This window comes from Mesocricetus auratus, unplaced genomic scaffold, assembly GCF_017639785.1.
Source record: "Mesocricetus auratus isolate SY011 unplaced genomic scaffold, BCM_Maur_2.0 Super-Scaffold_100008, whole genome shotgun sequence".
NCBI lineage: Eukaryota > Metazoa > Chordata > Mammalia > Rodentia > Cricetidae > Mesocricetus > Mesocricetus auratus.
Window position 1 is genome coordinate 55,653,067 of NW_024429192.1, and position 23,673 is coordinate 55,676,739.

Genomic DNA, 23,673 nt, shown 5'->3' on the forward strand with positions numbered 1-23,673 from the left:
GGATTGTGGGTATGCATCTGCTGATGTGATAAAATATCTCAACGAGAGTAACTTGGATTACTCTTTAGCTTATCATCCCAGGTTCCAGGATCTCGAAGCACCAGGATGCATCATATTCACAGTAAAGAACAGAGAGAGAGGAATTCAGGCATGCCTCACTTCCTCTATTATGTACAGTCTAGGGCACAACACCAACGAATAAGTGCTGCGCTCTTTCAGGCTGAGTCTTCCCACGTCAACCAGGGTGATCAGAACAGTCTCACAGACACACCCACAGGCCAGCCTGATAGACAGTCACTTGTTTGAGACTCTTCCCAGGTGATTCTAGGTTGTGACAAGTTGACAAAACTAACCACTGCAGTGGCCATCTTTGACCTATGTCTTCACATACCCTTTCTTCTGTGTATGGCACTTTGACCTCACTGCCACTTACAAGAATGCTAATCATACTGTATGGCGTACCAATTGTAGTGGCCTCGCCTTAATATCCCCTGATACAATCACTGGAGGTACTGAGCAAAAGGGCTTCTACGTGTGAATCTGGGGGACACAACTTAGCCCATTCCATCTGCAAGTAGAGAGCCTGAGAGGTTCTGTCACTGCTGCCCCAAAGAGGAATTTGAGCCTCAGTTACCAGTGTTCCCCTCCGTGAGTGGGGAAAGTTGGTCTGTGGCATGGATGCCTGAGAAGAAGAGAAGCCTCCAGGATGCTAGAGAAACAAAAGCTAGTATCAGAACAGTGTTGCTGCAGCCTGGCCCTGCCTACTGCTGCTGCACTCCAGTGTCCATGCAAACTTTAATATTTGAGGATGTATCCTCATTTCAGCAAAAGGGGGGAAACGAAAGTGAAAGAAACCACATTCTGTGCACGGAGTAGGAGCACAGATAACATGAGGCCTAGGAGATGCCTCCTGCAAGAGAAAAGGAAGTGGCAAGGTCCCACCCTCAGCTGCTGCTCTAGTTTTTCTCTGCTCCCTAGGAGAGGAGCCTGAGCAGCCATGCCTCCATGCTGGAAGGAGCGGTCTGGTTCCCTTCTGGTTTCTGAAGCAGGTGACTTATCATGCCTGCTATCCCTGTCTCACTCAGGAAGGTAGGAGACTCAGGGTCTACACATGGTGGGTAAGGATTCTACCCCTGAACCAAAGCCCAATCTCTGTTTAACTGTGCCTCTTTTCATCCACAAATCCTACTGAGGCCAGAATTTTTATTCCTGTTCCACTGAGAAGACATTTAAGTTCAGAGAGGTTAGGATCACCACCCAGAGACAAGTCGTAGCTCTTTGAGGCGTTTAGAAGAAGGCTGTCGAGTGTCAGACAACAGATGATTCTGGGATGGAATGTGGAGGGGTTTCATCCAGAAGCAGGGCAAGCAGACAGTGCCAGACAGGGCACATGGTGTTTACGCCAAGCCCCAGGTTGCTGAGATGTGTCCATCAGTGTATAGCCAGCAAAACAGCATTCAGGGACTGGGCAAGCAGAAAGGTCAAGTTGGTGCTGTCAACCATGTAGCTAGGAGACTTAGAGCATAAAAAAAAGGGAAGGGTTGATCTTGGTCACCAGCACAGGGGTGTCGAGGCCAACATGGAAAATTGGGGGGAGCAAGAGGGACTGGAGTGGAAAATAACATGTTCCAAGTCTTGGTGGATTTGACGTAACAGCGGGGCATCTGGCTGGAAACGGGCTTGGCTGAGAGGAAAAGTCCATGGTATCCACAACCCTGGGAGTCACATAAGGTCTCGTGAGAATTGCAGAGGCCCGGAATAGAACTGGAGGAAGAGAGGGCTGTGGGAGACATGGGACACTGCACTTAGGACATGTTATTAGCGGACTTGTGAAAAGTGATGGGTCCAAGAGGCCCTATGCCTCTCTGAACTAAGTCCTGGGTTGGCAGTACGGGGTTATGGCGGAAATGTAGCAGGAAGGGGAGTGTGTGACAGCTCAGTTCAGCCTTCCTTGCCAAGAGGCACGGGGTTGCAAAGGGGGGAAGCAAGGATGGCAGAGGCTTCTCAACGACTTGGGAGTGGAGTGTTGACATTTGTCCTGTGATCCCAGCACTGGGAAGGCTAAATCCAGAAAATTATAAGTTCTAGGCCAGCCTGGGCTACATGACAAGACATTGTTTCAAAAATAAATAAGACTCAGTGTTAGCCAGCTTTCCCTTACTGTAATTGAATACCCGAGATAATCAACTCACAAAGGGAAAAGTTTGTCCTGCTTCAGTTTGGGAAGTGTCATTTTATGGTTGCTTAGCTGTGGCCTAGAACAGACTTCCCACTATACCCCACCTTGGTTTCTGCTACCTCCCAGCAGTGCCACTCTGAAAACACATCGGCTTTTGGGGGGACATTCAGATCTGAACTGCAGTGAGCTTTATCCTGGTATGAGGCAGAATGGGATGTGAGGCCAGTGGACTAGCAGAAAGTAGGAAGTGGTTAACACTTTTCCTGTTCATTAGCAAGCTCGGCTTCCGCAGGCTGGGCTGAGCAGGAACTTTACGTACACTCCCTGTGTCCTTCGCCACCATCCCAGGTGCCACTGTCTCATGTAACAGAAAAGCAAATGGAGACGAAGAGGGGTTTGGTCACTTTCTGTAAAGTCACAGGTCTTGCAAGTAGTCTGGACTGGAGCCCGGGGCTCCCTCACTTCTTGGCTGGTGCTCTCTCTGCCAGAACCAACAATTCAAAGAAGATGATGGAAGGTCCTAGAAGGCAGGCAAGATGGGCCAGGGAGCCCAGTGGAGGAGGTTCTGTGCCTTCTGAAGGGATGGTGACCCACACCAGGGGAGCGCCTGGTTCAGATGGTGCCAGGTCTCACACCTCTTTGTGGATGGGATGGATTTGTTGGTGTTTAAACCAAGGCTTTAAAATGAAATCCCAGAAGAAATGTGTTTGTGTTCATTTGTGTTCCATGGTGACTGGGTGTGGGGTGGGATTCGCACCCATCTGTCAGCAGTTCCTCATGATTGCCCCTCCTCCCAACCCCTGCAGCCCTGAGGCTCCCCCACCTCCAGAGCCCACATGGGAAGAACAACAGACAAGTGTCTTACATCTGATGGGGGATAACTTCCGGGATACCCTGAAGAAGAAGAAACACACCTTGGTCATGTTCTATGCCCCTTGTAAGTAACCTGTGTGCATGAGGAGGGAGGTGAGAGAGCTGGACCCCACCACATCACAAAGAGCCCCTACCCCGGGTACCAGGACAGCTGCTGGTCAACTCTGGAGCCATGTATACCTGAAACAGGACTCCCAATTTCACCAGAGGCTGAGAGAGCCTTAAAAAGTCATTACTTCCTCCTGTCAGTCCCCATCAGGTTCTTACCCTCACTGGGGATGTCTTTCTCTTCTCAGGCCTACAGGTTCTGTGTGTGTGTGTGTGTGTGTGTGTGTGTGTGTGTGTGTGTGTGTGTCACAAGTAAGTATATTACCATCAGAAGCATAGAAAGACAGTCTTCTTTGTCCTTAGAATCACACCCCCCCCCCGAAAAAATAGATGTAGCTCTCAGAAGTACTGGGGCAAGATCTGAAGACAGAAAACTAGGGCCTTCACCAGCAGCTCAGCCATCCCATGACTGCTGTGGTCTCTCAAGGGCTCTGGCTTCTTCCATGCTGCCTGTACTTACTACCCTTTACCCCCCATACACACACACACACACACACACACACACACACACACACACACACACACACACACAATTCCTTCCACTCTCCTCCTCTTCTTCCTCCTGGCACTGCCCATACCCAAGGCCTCAGAACTCCCTCCGCTGACCTTTTGTAAAGGCTTTGATCTATTTGAGTCTGACACCATGGTGTAGGAAAGGCACATTCACCTGCGAGCCCCATGCTTCTCGTGTTAATCAGAGTACGAGTTGAGGAAGTGACATGTCTGCTAACAGTGGCGTTTGTGACCTCGGGTTCTCGTGCGTTCCGTTTTGAAGCTGTTAATTGACACTTGGAGGGAAAGCATCTTAGCATGTCCCACTCTTCTCTTGCCCTTCTCTCTCTCCCCCAGGTTACAGCTCAGCTTAATGGAGTGAGGATAATAAAAGCCCCTGTCTACAGAGAAGCCAGGCACTCAGTCTAGTCGTAAACCCACTCAGTTGTGGCCGGCCCTCCTGTTTGCTCCGCTCCTGTCCCCACTGTTCAGTGTCAGCAGCCTGCAGTGTCTCTTATTGTCACTATCACTGTCTGAGAGACCCTAGTAGATTATGGCTTCAGACCCATCCCTCAGGCAGCCAGCACACCACGCAGCCTCCCTTCCCTTCATGCCTGGCCCCTTCGCAGGCCTTTGCTTTCACAGGTCCTTACTGAGTTCCTCAAAGACCTTGCTGCCCCTTCAGAGCACAAGAGACCCAGGATTTTTGTGACTTGCTCCAAGTCTTGGGACAAGTTAGTGGCAGGCCCTTCCTGCAGCCCAGGCAACTCTGTCTCTGTCACAGGCACAATTCATCAGGTGTGATCTCTGTGAGCAACCAGTAGGCTACAGTCAGTTGAGTGATCAGCCGCCAAGTAAACTCCGTAGACTAGACAAAATGATTTCCCAGAAATGTTCCCTACCTCTGGCCCAGGCCACTTCTCATTATCATTGAGGGACCCTCTGGGAGATACAAAGTCCTTATTTACTACTAGAGCAGACAGGTTTCTATGTCCACAGGGATCCTCCCAAACTGGCAGTTGAAACTAGGCTGCCTGCCTTCCCCAAACTGCACCGAGAATATAGGGGAAGGAGCCTCAGCCGGCCAGCCTCAGGGGCTTCCATCTCAGCCGGCCAGCCTCAGGGGCTCCCGTCCCTGAGAGAACTCTTTCATGCCGGGTCACAGACACAGGAGTGCCATGGAATGACAGAGCTACTGGTGAAGGCCCTAGTCCTAAGTTCCCCATCTCTTACTAGTTTTCTGTCTTCAGATCTTGCCCCCATGCTACTGAGAGCTACAGCTTTTGAGGGGGGAGGAGATTGAGGAAGTCTGTCTTTCTGTGCTTTCTGATGGTAATATACTCACTTGTGAGCTACACACACACACACACACACACACACACACACACACACACACACACACACACACATACCTTATACATGAAGAATCTAAATACTCCGGAAATGTCAAGTACCAGATTCTAGAGTAAAAAGAAAAGGCAGGCCTATCACATCCGGCCTCCTCGGCACTTTTCTTCTCCCCAGATCCGCCTCCCTGCAAGTCTCTTTATTCCCCACTTTTCTTTATACCCACACATCCCTGCATGATCCGCTCATGGGAACTGCCCTTCCTAGACTATCTCACTTGATTCTCTAGGGTTGAGGTTTTCCAGCCCGTCCTCCGCCTTCTCCTCTCCTCCCATTTTGAGAAGCCTAATGGGTTTCCTACCTCATAATGGTAATGCTTTCTTTTCACCCCCAAATTTTAAGAATCCACGGCATACCCTGGCCCACCTGATACCTTCCAGAAACATCCCATGCACTTTCTGACTCAGACACCCCACCAGTTATTCATCTGCCACGTCCTCTCTTTAGATAACGAGAAAATGAGATGCGCGAAGCCATGCATCTGCGGACCCGATATGCTAAGTTGATGGAGTAGGAACTCGCACTAGGTGACAGTTGGCTTTTATGCTTTCAATAAGTGGAGGTTAGAAGGGGGAAATTAATAGTGAAACCTGATTGGGAGGCCTGGGGTAGATTATTTCCAGCCCACCCTGTAAGCTTGCTATTAGTAGGCCCGTGCCCTTCACAGGGCCTGTAGCTGCCCACGGGATGAGTCTACCAATAGATTGTGCTCTTTAAATGTTTTGAAATTATGTAACATCACTCCTCTCTACTATGACATTTTCATGAATTTGAGCTCTGTGTCTCTGTTAGGCCAAATTAATGGTGTTACTTATAATTGCCATTTCAGGTAGTTGAAAAGTCATCTGTCTGTTAGCTGGCACATGAGCTCATTTATTCAGAATTAACCCATAACCATCCCAGGCCTCTTCTGTTCCTGCATCAACAGGGAAATCCCTGAGTCTCTCCACATCATCTCCCCTATATTCTGGGGCCAGCTGGCTGCTCCCCAAGTCTGGCCATATGGGTGGTCCCACCCATCTTAGGAACCAACTCAAATGCTAGATTAAATTTGTAGCTTAGCCGTAATGTAGTTTCACAAAACCCTTTGAAATGCCAGTCATTATTATCTCATTCTAAAGAGGAGAAAGCAGAAGAGCAAAGCCATTTCTATTGCCTATAGAGTCAGGTCTGTCTGCCTCCCCAAGTGGAAGGTACAGGCCTTTGTCAGGAAGCTGTGGCTAGACCCAGGTCTCCCAGCAGGCATGTGACCCCCCTTGTTTTCATTAGAAGTGACTTCCACAGTCAGGGTCAAAGCTGTCTGTCCATGGCAGTTCTGTTCACTCATGTCTGGAGAATGAATGTGAAAATGGGCGGGTTTGGGTTCTGATCTGTTCACTCTGAGGGAAAGGCCAGTGTGGCCTGTGACTTCCCCAGCTTCTGTGACCAGAAGAGAAAATGGCTCACAAATAGGTTCCTCACTACTTTCCAGCAGGAAAATTCAAAGTGACGCACAGACCAAGAAGCAGGAACCATTAAGTGGAATGCCTCAGCCCTTCCTCCAGTCCGTGGGTCTTTTCCCTGGGGTCGGGACTGGGGACTGCTGATGACTCTAGCTCATCTTCCTCCCAGCCTCACTCGAGTCCATCCATCATTGCCTCCAAGATTAAGGTTGTAGGACGGGGTAGAGGGTACTGAAGGGGAGGAAAGCAAAGCAGGAGCCTTGGGAACATGGGCAGAGTTGTTGCCTCTGACCCCATCTTCCCAGTACCCCTTTCTCAACCATGAAGTGGGGAGGTGACCTGCCATCATCCCGAGGGTAGTGTGATAGACTTGGGGAGTCCTGAGCACATGTGGTCCTTTCCTAAGCCCTCCTCACTGTGGCTCCAGCTCCTCTGGGCTCCAGGACAGTCTGTAGATGACAGAGAAGTTCTAGGGCAGGTGTGTCCCCAGACCCAGTGGCATTGCTCCTGCAAAGCCCCTGGCCCACAGATGAGATGTGGGAGACGTCTGAATGGCCAGGTTAACTAATGAATCCTGGCTCCTGAGCAGGATGTGGGACTCTGTTCCAGAGAGTAGTACCAGCTCTGCCGTCCTCAGGCATGTGTGACACCCTGTCCCTTCTCACCCAGGGTGCCCACACTGTAAGAAGGCCATCCCTCACTTCACTGCCACAGCTGATGCCTTCAAAGATGACCGCAAGGTAAGGACACTCCTCCTCTCACCCCACCCCTAGTGTGCCTTGCACTGATCCCTACACGGTCTCCCCTGCCCGGTACATTTCCCGACCCTGTGTGCAGCTCTGCCCAGACCTGTGAGCAGGGTCATTCTCAGAAGCAGGGCATTCTTTCTCTTCACCAGGCAGACAGAATGGATTTCTGCTGCAAAAATCAACTGGAGATACAAACTGAAGCATTACAGCAACTTCTGGGGGGGGGCGGTAAAAGGAGCCATGTGTTCATTTTTCTTTAGCGCTCTAACAGTTTTACAGTAGGATCGTAGTCATGCGTTACTTACATAATTAAAAATACAAATAAGAACCCCTCAAAAGTCAAACGGAGGAGGCTGCAGTGGAGGAGAACCAGACCATGCCAGCGGATCCCCGTCCTGCCTAAGCTAAAGGCTCCTGCAACCGCCAGCTGATGAAGCATAAAATTAACAAGCTGGAGCTGCAGATTGGATTAGGGAGTGGGTGCCAGGCCTGTTTCTGCAGCAGGGGGACAGAGCCACCACTGGGGAGGGTGGGTATGTGGCCCTTGAAGCAGGACTGAACCCCAGAACTCAGGAAATCCCCTCAACCTCCAGGCCTCAAGTCCCCCTCTCCTAGGTTTTTGTTGCTGTTTGTTGTTTTTGGGGGGGCAGAGTCCTGCCAGGCAAGCAATCTAGCACTGGGCTTCCTCCCCAGTCCGTGAATTCCCTTCTTGTCTTACCAATCTAGAGACTGGTAGACATGTTTGCAAAGGTTGTTCCCAGCCCTTGGACTCGGTAATAGGAATCTGCCACATACCAGGCTTCATTGGGTTTATATGGACACACACACACACACACACACACACACACACACACACACACACACACACACACGGCTCAGAATCACATGTGCTGCTGATTTTCCATGTGAACTCCTTCAGCTGGTCCAGGCACAAGCTAAGCAGAGTTACCACAGTAAATAAACTGACCCGGGAGAGCACATGAGAGAGAGGGGCAGCTTGGTGTCCTAGGCTTGACTGAATGCAAATAGAAGGTAGACCTGCAGGTCCCTCCAGGATGATGGAGGCAAAGATACGGGTGCTAGGATGCCTCACTTCACCTTAGGGCAAAGACAGGGCGGTGAGAACTTGGTAGTTCAGGAAGCCAGGCTGAGAGCAGGCACACGTGGGGAGTGAGGGCCCATAGGACAGGATTCCTACTTAGACCCTGGGACCCTTCCCTGTATTCAGAGTCTGACTGTCTCCCATAAGCCCTGGCTATGCCCTGGAGGTCCCCCTCGCTCTTCCAGGAGAGAGTATAAGGACCACACACTTTTTCCCAGTACCACTTACCTGGTAGTTGCTTCTGCACTGGGAGCTCCAGTGATGTCCACTATAGCCTGACTGCCTACCTCAACAGTGGAATAGACGTCACTCCAGTCGTTATCATTGTTACTCTAAGTCCATCACCCCTGAGCTGGAACAGTAAGGGCTCCAGGTAGACTGGAGAATAAATAAAGCTGGTGGCCTCCCTGCCCTAAGGCTGTTCAGGTGCTGAGCGCTCCAGGAGATCCTTGAAGGGATTCTGAGGCCTCACTGATGCCCGGAGCTTAAACTGGCTGTTCTGGTACATATGGTGTATATGTAGGGCGGGAGGTGGTGGCATTCTACTAAAGAACCAAAGTGGCCAGAAAAAATCTTGGGGTATGGCCCACATTACCATGGCATCTGTTTCTCTATTAGAGAGGGACTATGGCCTAGAAAAGAGCTTTATCCTTTGCTCAAGGATTCCCCATGGGTCACTGGTAGCCAGACTGGGTCTCCTGCCTCCCCGTTCCTCCTCACACCTTTGCTGCCACCTCTCAGTCGGAATTGTACTTTGTCTCCCACCCAGCAGCAGTCTCCGTTCCTTCCTCAATCAATATGCAGTTGGGTTTTCACTTCCACTTTCATAGCCAAAGTCAATATTAGCTCCTGCAGAGATTTATTTTACTGAATCAATAAAGCTGTGTGAGGCAGCTCATGTTTTAGCCAGGGAGCCTAAATCCCCTCCCAGGAGCTCAGTTGGGGACCTTATCAGTTGACACACCAGTGAAGAGGGCTACATACAGACTGAGTGTTGGAATAGATGGTGTTTTTTAACAGCCTGGAGGACAGGGACCCATGGTGGAAGGCAGGTGGACCAGAGCAGAGGCTAGGGACTGCTGAACTGACTAGGGGGTGCTCGCCTCCCGTTGCATTTTAAGTTATGCCCGGCTTGGGCATGGAGGTAGGGCTAGTGAAAGTGTGAAAGTCATTCCAAGGGAGGTCACACGGCTACAGGTGTCCCACATCAGCACTATAACCTGGGCAGGTGGTATAGGTCATGTTTAGCACTCCTGTCCATCAGGAGTGAAAACCCCTTAACATGGGAACCTCATTTGTTCTTGAACTCCCAAAAGTCTTGCTGCTTTAGACCACCATGGATGTTGACTAGATGGCAGAATGATAATGAGAGTGCTGGAAGCTTTTATTCTGAGGAGCAGTGAGTCATGTGACCCTCACAGAGGCTTGATGGATTAGGTATTACTACATTCCCCATTTTACCGTGTGAAGTCCAGAGTCCAGGAGGGTTAAATGAGAGCCCCTAAACAAGGTCCTTTGCTGAGAAGGAACCACATTAGAATCTGAACATAAACATTGCCAGTTGGTGTTTCCTGAAAGCAGGTCCTGTGCTGGCAGGGAATCCTGTGACGGGCATATATTTGGGAGGGGATCTCAGGAAGTGCCACAGAGTGTTGGAAGGCAAGATGAAGGGGCAATAAGCCACAGGAAGGTGGCTGTGAGTAGCTGACACTCTGACCCTTGGGAGACTTCCCAGGACACGAGCCACAGACGTGTCCTAGAAGCCAGGATGCTGTCCTTGATTCCTTACCCATCATTACCCTAGTTCTGCAACTTGAGGGCTTGGCAGAACTCTCAGGTCAAACTTTAGGTACCAGGGAAAGTCCTTGGCTGAGGACCCTTTAGAACACAGACACTGAGCCAAGGAACAGGGCCAACTACAGGAGAACGAGCCTAGAGGCTGTAGGTGTGTTGAATGCAAGTGACCAGTGAAGAAACCACTCAGACTGCTTTCTCCCCCTCTCACTCTCCCATGGGAGAGAAGAACAATCATCAATGGCAATAGCAGTTGCAGAAGCAACACTAAGAGCCAGCTTCATGCTCAGAGGAGAGAGCTCACAAGTAGGTCCTGATAGGACAGAAGTTGAGGTAGGTGAGATGGGAGCTGTGAGAGCAGACTCTTTTTGAAGAATGCTGGCCACACTTGTCTCTTGTAGAAACTGAGCATGGATTCCCCTTTGTATCTAGAAGCCACGTTCCATATACATGGTTGACAGCTAGTGTGAAGGATTCATAAGTATACATTTTTAATTTAGTAGATTTATAAAACCATACACTACATTTCCAACAGCTCCAGGGCATGTATACAAATTGAATTTAAAGTGGATGCAGGGAGAGCAGTGGCCTGGAGCAGTGTTCATCAAACCCTGAGCACTGAGCAGTGGCCCCTGGCCCAGGGCTGGCTGCAGCCGGCTCTGTGCTGCTGACCATGTGGAGTCGGATGTGTTTGTCCTGAAGAAGAAAACCCTACACTTCAGTGGCCACAGAAGCATCTGCCTCATGTTCCTAAATAATTCAGAATACAATTTAGAAGATGAGCCCGGGTTCTCAGGAACCCACTGTGGCCAGCTGCTGGCCTAAGCGAATTGAGCTCATTGTGGGTACTGGTGAAGGGTAAGGTTAACCTCCCATAAGGAGACAGATGCTCGCCCGCTCAGCCAGTCGCTGCCTGTGGGAACACAGGGCAAGTACCATCCAATCTTCTGATGTTTATAGAGAAGCTTGAAGCCAAATTTTTATATTAAATCTTCTGGCTCCTTCCACATTGGCAGCTAATTCAAATTTATTTTCTTTTTAAGTTCTATGTGGGCCAAATAGAACAGGCCTGAGAGCCAGCTATGGATTATGTTCAGTGAGTTTGCAAACTTCACTGCAAAAGTCTTGTTGTATAAAACAATCAGGCTGAAGATGCAAAGGGAAGCCTGAGATGCGGGAGCACGGAGACTGCACCCCTTTGCTGACTTTAGCTGTCAGTCTTACAACTCATATGACAGTAGCCACTTGCCTAGGCACATAGTAAGCGATCAGTAGCCATGACCACCGAGGCCTGCAGAGCTCTTTTCCCTGCAAAGAGACCCCTGCCTGGTATGATGAGCCAGCAGACAGAACTGGACTGTGGTTCTTCAGCAGTTTTTGAATTGTCTGACAGATGTTGGCAGAGCAGTCACCAGGCTCTAAAATGATCTCATTTGTTACATAGCAGGTGCGTGGTGGCCGGACTTTGTCAGGGTCACCTGTGTGCATCTGGTCACCCCCAGCATCTGGAACAGGCCTCGCACATAAGAGGGAAACTGATCTGCCACTCCCACTTTCTAGAGATGTTGCTTTGTATATTGCCTCTAGCTGACTTTGTCTTCTCCTTCTCTAATGTGTGGTCTTCAGCAAAATAACCTGCCCCACCCCCATACACACACAACTTCTACTTTATACCCTCTTACTTTGAAAGAAAAACAAATAAGGAAACACTGCCTGGCACATGCAACTTGTTAGATGACAAGAAGAGGCCAGAGTCCACTTGAAGAACTTTCTTACCAAAACCCAATTCCTGTAGTGAAGCTGAACTGCACACATAACAGTTCTGAGATGTACTCCTCTAGCATTCTCCATCCTTAGGACCTGGCTTAGACAATGAATGGTGCAGAGTGTCTTTAGTCCACCCTGGGTCACCCCATGATAGCTCAGGTCATACAAGGTCGAGAATGTTCTTTATCCAATGACTGCCCAGGCGCTCAGCTCCCGGGAGGGGCAGTGTATGGGTATGGGGTCAGGAGTGAGTGTCACAGCAGCTGACACTTGCTAGTTATTCTCCATGAATCTTAACAAGCCAGCAAGAAGATTTGCCCTTAGGAAACTGGGCTGCAACGGTGTCACTTTCTCAGTCCAGCACTGCCCCTGGCAGATATGTCGGCTGGTGACATCTGCTCTGATCCTCCCACTTCACCCCTTAGATTGCCTGTGCTGCTATAGACTGTGTCAAGGACAAGAACCAGGACCTGTGTCAGCAGGAGGCCGTGAAGGCCTACCCCACTTTCCACTACTACCACTACGGGAAACTTGTAGAAAAGTATGAAAGTGATCGCACGGTGAGTGGAGTGGGCCCCGGAAGCAGCCACCCAGAGGGCACAAAAGGGAGGTGGGTGGGAGCCCAGCCGTCAGCTAGACATTCCATGCTGACTGTATGAGACACGTGTTCACTCTGCTGGGAGCCTGGGGGTTATGTCACAGCCAATAGTGCCTCCCTGTGGGTCTGCTCGGGAGCTGGTATTAGGGGCAGCAGGGTGTGCCTCACTCAGGGGTTTAAGTCTTTTCTTTCTCCTTCCCTAACCTGCAGGAATTGGGGTTTACCAGTTTTATTCGAACCCTCCGGGAGGGAGACCTCAAGAGATTAGAGAAGAGGAGGGAGGAGCTGTAACCCCGCCTCCTCCAAGAGAGTCCTTCCTTTACACTGTGAATGATGCCTGTCATGTTCTTTCTGAATTTCCATGTGTTCTGAAGACAGTTTTTTATAGCCACTTATGGTCTTTTGTACAATTTTGAAATAAAATTAAACTGTTTATTCAGTGGTAGAGCTTATTTTCACGGGGCCTGTAATAACAGGATCACGTGAGGTGGAGACCCATGTTCTCTACCCTCCTCGTTGTCTCTGAGAGGTGGCGTCCATTCAAGCATCACTGTATTCCAAAAGGTCCTGGAGGGTGGGGAGGACACGGAGTGACAGTCCCATCAGCCATTAGAAAGCAAACAGACCACAAAGCACTGTTGGTGGCGGACTCCATAATGAGGACAAGTACACTACTTTGCTATCTTTTTCCCTTTTGCTGCTAGTGCTTTTGTCGTGTATAAAAAACATTGTCAGATTTGGTGTCTTTTCCCATATGCATTCATCTAAGATCCTATAATTTTAATCTTTAGAGGGTTTTGTCCATTTTTAGTTAATTTTTGCATGTGCTGGAAGTGTCTCTCTTCGTTATTTTGCATGTGGACATGCAGTTTTCCCAGGACCATCATTGAAGACATGGAGCTTTTCAGGTGGTTTTGACACCCCAGTTGGAAACCACTTGGGTGTGTGTGTGTGTGTGTGTGTGTGTGTGTGTGTGTGTGTGTGTGTGTGTGCTTGCTTTCCTATTCCATTTCTCTGTGTGCTTTCCGTATGCCAGTATCACCCTGTCTCTGTAGTTTTGTAAATTTTGAAATCACAAATCCTTCAACTTTATTCTTCCTAAGACAGTTATGGTTATTGGGGCTACCTTGGAACTCTGTCTTTTGCCATTTATCATAGGTGTGGATTTTCATACCCCACTACTACCATAGTACAAACTGAACTTGTCCTATACCAAACGTCTCTCTCTGCTACCTCTCCTCCCCCCCAAAACTATGCCAGCCACTAGCCTGTTTTTCATCCCTGTAATGTTGTTATTTGGAGGAATATTACATAAATGAAATGAAATCATATAGTATGTAACAATCAAGATTGCAGTTTATCATTCTGCATAGTGTCCTTGAGATCCACCAAAGTTGTTGCATAAATAGCGTGGTCTTTTTTTTTTAATTGCCAAATAACATTCCATGGTATGGAATGCCAGTTTGTTGACCAATCTTCCTAGTAAGGGATTTTGTGGGAACTCTTTCCTCAGAGAGATGTAATCAGATATCGGGCTGCCTTATCCTTAAAGGGTACCAATGACAAACCAAAATACTCTTCTACCAAAATCTGACCTCCAGAGCCAGTGAGTTTGTTGGGTTACTTACTGCTAGGTGAAAAGTGACAGGAGCATAGTGACTGCAAAGCACCCACATCACAGGAAAGCCTCCAGCATGGATGATGACTTCCCCATAGCTGCACAGATGTAGTCTTCCTCCCCCAAGTCCCATTAACTTCGTCTGCACTATATACTCCAGCACCTCTCTGGACCATGAGGCCATGGAAATTGGGTAAAAATTTATATATCCGGTAGAAAGGTGCAGGAGGGAGCAGCCAGAGTCTCAGGTGACCCTCCCCAGCACCTCCTTCCATGATGGAACATCAGCAATTAAGAGACTCTGTCTTGAGCATTATCAGATTAGCCATTGGGTTTTGCATGCTGTGATCAAGAAACACATAAAAAGCAGCCTGGTGCTCCATTACAATGCCGACGCCAAGCTTCTCTCACAGGCGTTGTTATCATCTCATCATAAGAAGGGTAAGTACAATGTAATAAGAACAAGGTGTATTGAGCGAGAAAGATGGAGATATTCAAATAACTTATTATAGTATATTATGAGTACATTATTCCTAGTCCCATATTATACAAATTTGTAAATTAAACTTTCCTAACTCTGATGGCTATTCATGGTTGTCAACTTGTCTACATCTGGCATTAACTAAAACCCAAATTACAGGACACACCTGTGAGGGATTTTTTCTTAATTCAGTCTTTTGAAGTGGAAAGACCCACTTTTAATCTAGACCAAACCTTCTGCTGGCAGCCTATATAAAGGACATGGAAGAAGGAAGCTTGCTATTTGCCTGCATCTCTAGCGCTCACTAGCAACTTCATGCCTTCACTGGCATCAGAGACTACATATACTGAAGACCAGCTGAGTCACCCATCTGCATGGATTGAACAACTACTGGATTCTTGAACCTTCTATTCATAGGCAACTATTGTTGGGTTAGCTGGACCACAAACATGTAAGATATATATATTTAGATAGATAGATAGATAGATAGATAGATAGATAGATAGATAGATAGACAGACAGATAGAGATTCTATAAGTTCTGTTACTCCAGAGAACCCTGACTAATATACTAAGGTATGTGTGTAGAAAACAAATATGTAAGATTCTATACCAGATATTCACAATGTATATGAAAGATTTTGTGTCAGATATTCAGGACACACACATATATACATGCATATATATATATGTGTGTGTGTGTGTGTGTGTCCTAAGTACTTGATATATGCATGTGTGTGTGTGTGTGTGTTTGTGTGTATACACACACACATGCATGGTTCTGTATCTGGTAGTAACTAGAGATCTTACAGCATATAACCCATTCATAGCTTTATGTTATTTCTCCTCCTTGTTAAACACAGGGCCCTGGATATAAGAGCCCATGTGGGACCTAGCCCACAGAGTCATTCATTCTAGATATTATATCTTGGTTAATCTCATACAAGACTATAGGTTCCCTGTCAACAAAATCCATCAAAATCTTTTGGCACTGTTTACAGAACAGATCAGTCCTTGATAGTTCATTTTCATGGGATATGTTTCTTTAACTGATTTTTTCAAGGTAATACATGTATCATAAGAAACCTTGAAAAGTACAGAAAAGCATAAAAACATTTTAAATTATGCATAGTCCCAGTATTCATCAATAGCTATTGAACATACTTTTATTGTAAGTCAGATGATTATTTGCTGTTAAACATTTTCTATCCATTATAAGATGTTTAGTGACATTCATGAATGCCAACAGCCTCTCTCTGTGTAAATATTTACTTGTAAATTCATGTCACTGGCCCTGTGTTACATTGGTTTTTTTTTGGTCATATATAATGCTGGGAAGGACATTCCTGGTTGTGTTACTTTACACATTTTTAGAAGCAACTTTCTGGATTAAACCTTATTTGCAAGGACTGTAATCAGTCACCTTGTGAGTTTTTGTTTAGAAATTTATCCATTTGTATCCTTAGTATGTGAAGTTTCCTCTTCTTCTAAATATATTGAATCTGGAAATTACAGTTTTTAAAAAAATCTTAACAAGCTTTATTTGGTATATAATTATAAGGCGTAATTTAACATTTATTTTATTATGTGTGGGAGTGTTTTCCTTCATGTATGCTGTTTGTACACCACTTGCTTCCCTGATGGAGGCAGAAGCCAGAACAAGGCATTACATTTCCTAAAACTGGAATTGTATGCAGTTGTGAACCTTCATGAGGGTGCTAGGAATTGAACCTAGGTCCTCTAGAAGAGCAGCCAATCAGTGCTCTTAACTGCTGAGCCCACTCCACTTAACATTTGATCTTGTTTTACATCTTTATTTTAGCCTACCAAAATGTTTCCAACTGTGAGCACCATCCTTTTCTTTTGACTGAGGTCACTTTCCATCACAAAGTCAAAAGATACATTTTAGAGGACTTCCTCACCCTTGTACATTTGTCACTGGACACAAGTCTGGCTGCTGACGTGGTGGTCCAATAAACTCATGACACAAATTGAAGTCAAGCTTATTAAAACCAGCCTCTTGGCATTGTGGACTTTGAACAAGAGTCCTCCAACTGATGTTGAGCAAACTTCTTTAATTGTGTGGTTTATATGGGTGGTAGGTGGATGGTCCCAGACATGTGGGTAATGAATAACTGCAAACTGACGGGGGCCTTCTTCTAGTGGGAGGGCTGCATGGTCACTTCATGCCTTCTGCTCCTGCCAATCTCAAATATCAAGAACAAAGGTCATTATTTCCTGGGCTGTTCTTGTCACTAACTCATGTGCCTACATGCAGGTCCTGACGTGTTTCACTTCACTCTGAGTGTCCCGGGTTAGAGGATGACCTTTCCATCCCCTCTCTGCCCACAGATTCTTATGCCCTTCTGTCTCAAGCCCTAAGTCCTTGGCATTAAAGGAATAGAAGGAGGGATGCCAACAGCATCAGACATCAACAGCTAGAAACCCGGAAGCTGGTCTCCCTCAGTCACAGGCATGCTTTCTGCTGTTTCGTTCACTAGACAAAGAATGGTTTTATTCATCTCCTCCCAGGTGTGTGGATCTCAGTTCTGGGTGCCATTTCACCAAGTATATGAGAGGGTGTTATGGGCTATATGCAAAGACTGTGCCATTCTATGTAACAGACTCAGACATCTGAGAAATGTGTTAATTGAGGAGACTTCCTGAACCCAGCCAAGGTGCCTGAGTATTGAGTATTTATATGTATGGAAGCAAAGCTAGAGAAAATAGTTAGAAAAAATCAAAAGTGAGACATTTTCTCTAACTGTGGAGAATAATTCTCTAAAACACTAGAAATGCTTTGTTATTATGAAGCAATTATGTTGTTTGTGACCTATCGCCACTTTTAACTTTCCCAAAGACTGTTTCTAAAGTACATTCAGTAGGGTGTTCTATAAAGCTATTCCGATTATCAGCCCCAGACAGGATCTGTGCAGCACCAAAGATCTCAACTGTAAGACTCAAAATTAGCAAAATGAGTGATGCTATGTCTATCACTATTTGTTTGAACCAGCAAATGAACATCCCGTGTAGCGTTTCAAATGCTGCCGCATCCTTGGGTGTTCAGCCTAGCATCCAGACTGGGAGTCTGCCAAGCAAACATCTCCTCTAACAGAATGTTAAGGACTCAGCAGGACCCAGACTTCAATTCCTGTCATCTCCTGACTGCCTTCCCATCATCGACTTTCTGCAGAAATTGGTCGGGTTTCAAAATTCTTTAAGTTAAGGAATAAACTAACATGTGGTTGGACACAGGGGCTTATCTGAAGGCAAGCAGACATTTCACTTTCAGAAGTCTCTGACTTGTTGGGAAATAAAAGAGGTGTCAGAAGATGGGAGATTACTGATAATGATAGCTCATAGAATAGGTCTCCAGAAACAAAGTTTCCAGGATGGGGAGGGGCAGGGCAGGTTTCCAGCACACACTGAAGACACCAGGATCTGGAATATAGCAGTTTGTTGTGCACATAATCAACCCGCCCCTCTATCCCCTACATGTACCTAGGGCCTCTAGGTCCTAAACCTGCCTGGATCTCTGTAGTCTGTGGGTAAGACTGGATTTCTGGTTGGCAGAGCCGGTGACTGTCCGTCCACTCAGCTTCCTTCTTTGGGGAGTTTCATCTCCTAGTCCCACTTATAGCCGGGCAGTGGATAGTGATCCCTGAGGCCCGAAGCAGTACAATTTAGGAACCCTTTAAAGAAAAGTCACGTAAGCCTGGTGTGGTGGTGTGTAGTCCTGGTCCAGAAGACCAAGGCTGCCCTGAGCAAATAGCAAGTACCAAGCCAGCTAGGGCTGCAGAATAAGACTATCTCCAAAAAGAGGAAGAGAGGAGAGGAGGAAAACAAGGAGGAAGAGGTGGGGGGGGAGAGGGAAAATAAAATATGAGGAATAACACAAGTATAAAACAAATGTTTAGGATGAAAAACTTGTATGCTAAACACAATGCTGAAATATACTAGCAACACAAATTCCAGGAAAAAAAAAAACGCAGTGTTTTTGTGTAGGTTTATTTTTCACTAGGGAGTTCCCTCTACCCAATCAACCTACACCAAAGAGCTAGTAGCCTCTGGGTCAGTCTCCATCCCTCTCCCTGCTTTATCTAAAGGGCATGGGATCAGAATCTGCCGATTCCATTTGTTTGCTGTCTGTCTTTCTCTCCACTAAACTATAAGATCTAGAGGGCAAAGGCCTTTTCTTTAGATTCCTCCAGGATGTGGATAAAGAATTGATTCCAAGAGCCATCCCCACCCATAGTGAATACCAGTGTCTTCAGATGCTTCAAACACTCACATGAAGGGGCATAGTATTCATATTTAGCCTGCCTGCATTTTAAGTCACCTCCAGATTGCTTATAATGGCTACTACTGTGTAAATGCTGTACTTACTGCTGAACAAACAATGGCCAAAAGAGTGTATATGTGTTCATTACCAACACAAATTTCTTAAATTTTTTAATTTTTGCTTCTTTGAGTCACAGAAGACTTACTGTACTCAAGGACTGTTATTTCACAATATATTATAGCCTATGATCTATTATTCTTTGGCATTTGGCTTTTAAAAATGTATTTGTGTCTGCAGTGTGTGTGTGTGTGTGTGTGTGTGTGCAGTCATGCACATGTCATGCCATGCCTTTGGAGGTCAAATGACAACTCTCAAGAGTCATTTCTCTTCCTTCTACCATGTGACTTGCAGAGATTAAATGAAATCACCAAGTTTGATGACAAGCATCTTTATCCACTGAACCTGAGCCACCTCATCAGTCCAACTTTGTGTGTTTTTAAAATGTCATATACAGGGCTGGAAAGATGACTCAGTGGAGCCAGGCGGTTCTGGAGCACACCTTTAATCCCAGCACTGATGAGTCTGAGGCCAACTTGGTCTACAGAGTGTGTTCTAGGACAGCCAGCCAGGGCTGTTTCACAGAGAAACCCTTCGTTGAGAGGGGGGGGGGGGGGAGAACAGTGGTTAAGAACACTGACTGCTCTTCCAGAGGTCCCAAGTTCAAGTTCTACATGGTAGCTCACAACCATCTATAGTGGGATCTGATGCCCTCTTCTGGCATAAGGTGTACATGTAGATAGAACACTTACTGTCACATTCATGGTAGAAAATATGGCTCAGGTGGGTGGTGGGAGGGGGTGGGAGGAGGGGAGGGAAAGGGAGAGGGACATGAGATTGACATGTGAAGAAACCTTGTTTCTAATTTGAATTTAAATTTAAAAATATAATTAAAAAAAGAATGCCTCTTGGGATTTAACACCTTTGCAACAAGCCTGAAACTTTCAGTCATACTGTATGTTGATTAAATGGCAAATTACTTCCAAAAAAAGAAAAAAGAAAAGAAAATATGGCTCAGTGTTAGAGCATTTGAGAGATACAGGAGGGAGGACCAGAAATCTATCGAAACTTTTTTAAAAGTGATTATCTTGAAATAATAATAATGAGTGGGTTCATTTTAATTTTCTCAATACTCCAATGTCTTTGTGATAGAATATTTAAAATTTTACACAAATTACAGGCAAAATGCTAATGGCAAATGTGAACTGAAAAAGCTAACTATAAAATGTATCTACTATGAACCTGATTTGAATTTCTTGGGTTTGGGTTTTTTGTTTTGATTTTTTATGTTTTGCTTTGAGAACCCTTAAATTTATCATCCTTCTGCCTCTAGCTTTGGAGTGCTGGCAGAACAGGCACCCACCATCAAGCAGGTGTTTGGCTTTTTTTAATGTGAAGACATAAGGGAAATACAACAATAATTCGATAATTCCCTCTGAAAGTTAGAATAACAATTAGCTCCCATTACTTTATCTTTCTTCCTTGTGTTTTTGTAGACTTTATAATAGAGGTTAGTTACTTTAACAATGCAAGAAAATAGAAATAAATGTTATTATGAAAAGAATAGGGTTGATAAAAATAAGCTGTAGGCAGTATTCAAAGGGGCAGGAGAAGACTGAAGAATACCAAGAGGAAAAATACACCACACAAATTACTTTTCTTGTTACTATGTCCAAACACCTGACAAGAACCAACATAAGAAAGGACTTGCTTTGGCTTACAGTTTTAGAGGATACAGTCCTTCCAGGTGAGAAAAGCATGCAGCCAAGTAGTGAGTACTGGTTACATCACATCTGCTGTCAGAGATGAAGCAGAGAGAGGACAAGAAGTAAGGTGGTTCCCAGTGACCCACCTCATTCAGCAAAGCTCCTCTTTCTAAAGGTTCACAACCTTTAAGCAGTGCCACTAGCTAGAAACTGGGAGCTCAGGCACATGAGCCACCAGGGAACATTTCACATTGAAACCCAAACAGGGGCCTTAATGCGATTAAGGTGGTAATAGGGAGAGAAAGGAAGGAAGGAAGGAAGGAAGGAAGGAAGGAAGGAAGGAAGGAAGGAAGGAAGGAAGGAAGAACCAACCACAGGGAAGGAAGAATGTAATAATGGAGGAGAAGTGTAGCTGAAAAGGTGAGATGGATTTGCCTTCATCTTTATCCAAGTAGGTTCCCACTTTCAGAGCCCTCTTAAGTGCCAGAATAATACATCATGAGGATGCCAAGGGAGAAGGGAGGCAGGGGTCACACTTAAGTAGGAGGAAACAGGTATTGCTATGTAAACTTCTGTCGTGCTCTTTTCAAATGGAATGAAGAAAATCTATATCCTAAAATTGCTCTCAATGCTTTCTTAATCCTAGTTTTTTTTTCAAATGAACCATCTGAATAAGGGTATTCATGACTTGACTTAATTGTGCATTAATTCCATGGATTGATGACTGACCACAACTGAAAAACAACAGGACACATTCTTGTGGTCACAGAGGACTACCTGGCTAATGGAATAATAATGATAATTAGGCTGTGGCGAATCTACCTCCTCACTTCGAAATAGAATGCCAGAGAGGAGTAGTTAGCATTCATTGGAAGCAGCATGTGCATAATCAGATAAAAGAAAAGAAATTAATGAAGGCCTGAAATACTTGGTGAAAAGTCCTCTAGCATTTGTTTTTGTAGGACAATAAAATAAAAATGTGAGTTAGTTTTAAAATGCATAGCTTATCTAAAGGAACACCCCAAGAGTTACTGCCTACATATAAAATTACTTAGGAGAACTGGAGACTGTATTATAAAATGGAATGAATTCAAAGCTCCTTTTTGTTAGAATATACATTGATATATGAAAGTGCTTTTAATTAGAGATAATTAGAATAATAGTCTATATTTAAAATAATTACATACTAAGATGAATATAAAATGATGAGAACTTGGCTATACAATTTTAACATGAACAATATCAAGGCATAATAGTACCTTATCTTTAAGAACTTGCCTTTTTGCTAATCTGTCTTTTCACCTCATTTGCCCTTCTTTTGTCTACAGGAGAAGAAATTCTCCCTACCTGATAGGCCTTGGTTTAGCAGGTACAGGAAAAAAATTTATTGGAGTTATATCTCTACGGCAATGTTAAAAACATAAATTCCCTGTTGAAATGAAACTTTGAAGAAATGGATCCCCTGAAATATTAATGTTTAGATATAGGTAGCTACATATTTAATGTATGACAAGTCTGAGTGATGCTCACATTAATAACAGTTAAAAGGAAATAAAGCCACAGGTTCTGCTAAGAAGAGATGCCTTAAGTGTGATCTAAGTAGTTATAAAATGAAATACAGATTAAAACACAAGACGCCCTCTTATTCTCAATCAAGTTATCAAGGTTTTTGTTGTTGTTTTGTTTATGTGTTTGTTTGTTTTTGTGACAAAACAAGATTTCTATGTGTAGCTTTGGATGTCCTGGTCACACTGTTGACCAAGTTGGCCTTGGACTCAGAGATCTGCCTGCCTCTGCCTCCCGAGAGCTGGACTTAAAGGCGTGCACCACCACCACCTGGCTAGCAAGGTATTTTTAAAATGAGGATAATCAAAATATCCCCATAATACTCTCCTGACAGGGGAGATATCATGATCAGGAAGGTAGCTTTCTTAGGGTGAGGCTTGCCCATTGCATGTGGGATAGGCTGACCCCTATGGTTTTCCAAAATAAGGGAAACTGGACTGCATAGTTTGTGGCAGTGGGTAACTACATTCATAACCTCCCTTGAAAATAAATCATCAGCATATTAAAACAATGCAGACATTTTGGAAAGAAAGTTGGCACTATATATTAGGAGGCACAAATAAGTTTGTGATTTTAATTTAGTAATTTAATTGCAGGAAAGTATGCTTTATTATACATGGTATGGTATATTCTACAGTTGGTATAAACAAGAGTGGGGAAAACTAGAGAGAAACAGAATGGCAGTGGGTAAAACTGTAACAATATAATTTTTAAAAATGTTTTCATTTTATGTGTGTGGGCGTCTTACCTTGCATATATGTCTGTGCGTTGCACCCTCAGAGGCCAAAAGAGGGTGTCAGATCCCTTAGGACTGGAGTTACAGATGGTGTGAGCCACCATGTGGGTGCTAAGAGTTGAAGCCTGGTCCTCTGAAGGAGCAGTCAGTGCTCTCAACCACTGAGCCACCTCTCCAGCCCTAAGAACAACAACAACAAAAATTACAATGTCTATTATTGCAATTCCTCAAAGACATACTTTTTGAAAAGTACCAGAAGAAAATACATGAAAAAGATAATAATGACATTTAGAGTAATGAGCATGGGAGCTTTGTCCTCTTTCTCTACTGTCTACATTTTTATGATGTAACTATGTTGCTTTTTAAATAGAAATGTAATCTATTGGGGGGGGGTAGAGTGTTTGCTTGAAGTTTTGTTTGTTTTCATTTTTAGTTGATTTTTGTTGTTTTTGTTTTTTTAATCACTGCAAAGTTAAAAACAGCATGTATGTCTGTACATCATGTGTGTCTCTGGTGTCTACAGAGGTCAGAAAAGGAAGTTGGATACTCTGGAGTGGTAGGTAGGTTGTGAGCCTCCCAGTAGGAGATGTGGACCAAATCAGGCTCCTCTAAAAGAGCAGCCATTGCTCTCAATTGCTGAGCCATCTCCGAAGCTGTCTGGAAGGTTTTTTAGGCAATGTTTCCTTCCTTCTTTTCTAATATTGCCAAGTCTCTGGA

The 23,673-nt window shown here is 45.3% G+C and overlaps 1 protein-coding gene, 1 non-coding gene and 1 pseudogene across 2 annotated transcripts in view; 2 read left to right on the top strand and 1 right to left on the bottom strand.

Annotated features, from left to right (window-relative positions):
• The window catches only part of Pdia5 (protein disulfide isomerase family A member 5), an 88,134-nt gene extending 75,188 nt beyond the window's left edge, over nucleotides 1-12,946 (top strand). Inside the window, exons 14-17 of the mRNA XM_040750863.1 lie at nucleotides 2,986-3,116; nucleotides 7,171-7,241; nucleotides 12,339-12,473; nucleotides 12,722-12,946. Of these exons, the coding sequence (XP_040606797.1) occupies nucleotides 2,986-3,116; nucleotides 7,171-7,241; nucleotides 12,339-12,473; nucleotides 12,722-12,802 (418 nt within the window). The 3' untranslated portion in view covers nucleotides 12,803-12,946. The remainder of the gene's footprint in view (nucleotides 1-2,985; nucleotides 3,117-7,170; nucleotides 7,242-12,338; nucleotides 12,474-12,721) is intronic.
• On the bottom strand, nucleotides 10,328-10,513 carry LOC121142100 (annotated as a pseudogene).
• Nucleotides 12,947-22,539: 9,593 nt separating the features above from the next.
• On the top strand, nucleotides 22,540-22,702 carry LOC121142089. Its single transcript, XR_005879102.1, has one exon. It is a non-coding gene; the product is annotated as a U1 spliceosomal RNA (small nuclear RNA).
• Nucleotides 22,703-23,673: the final 971 nt, after the last annotated feature.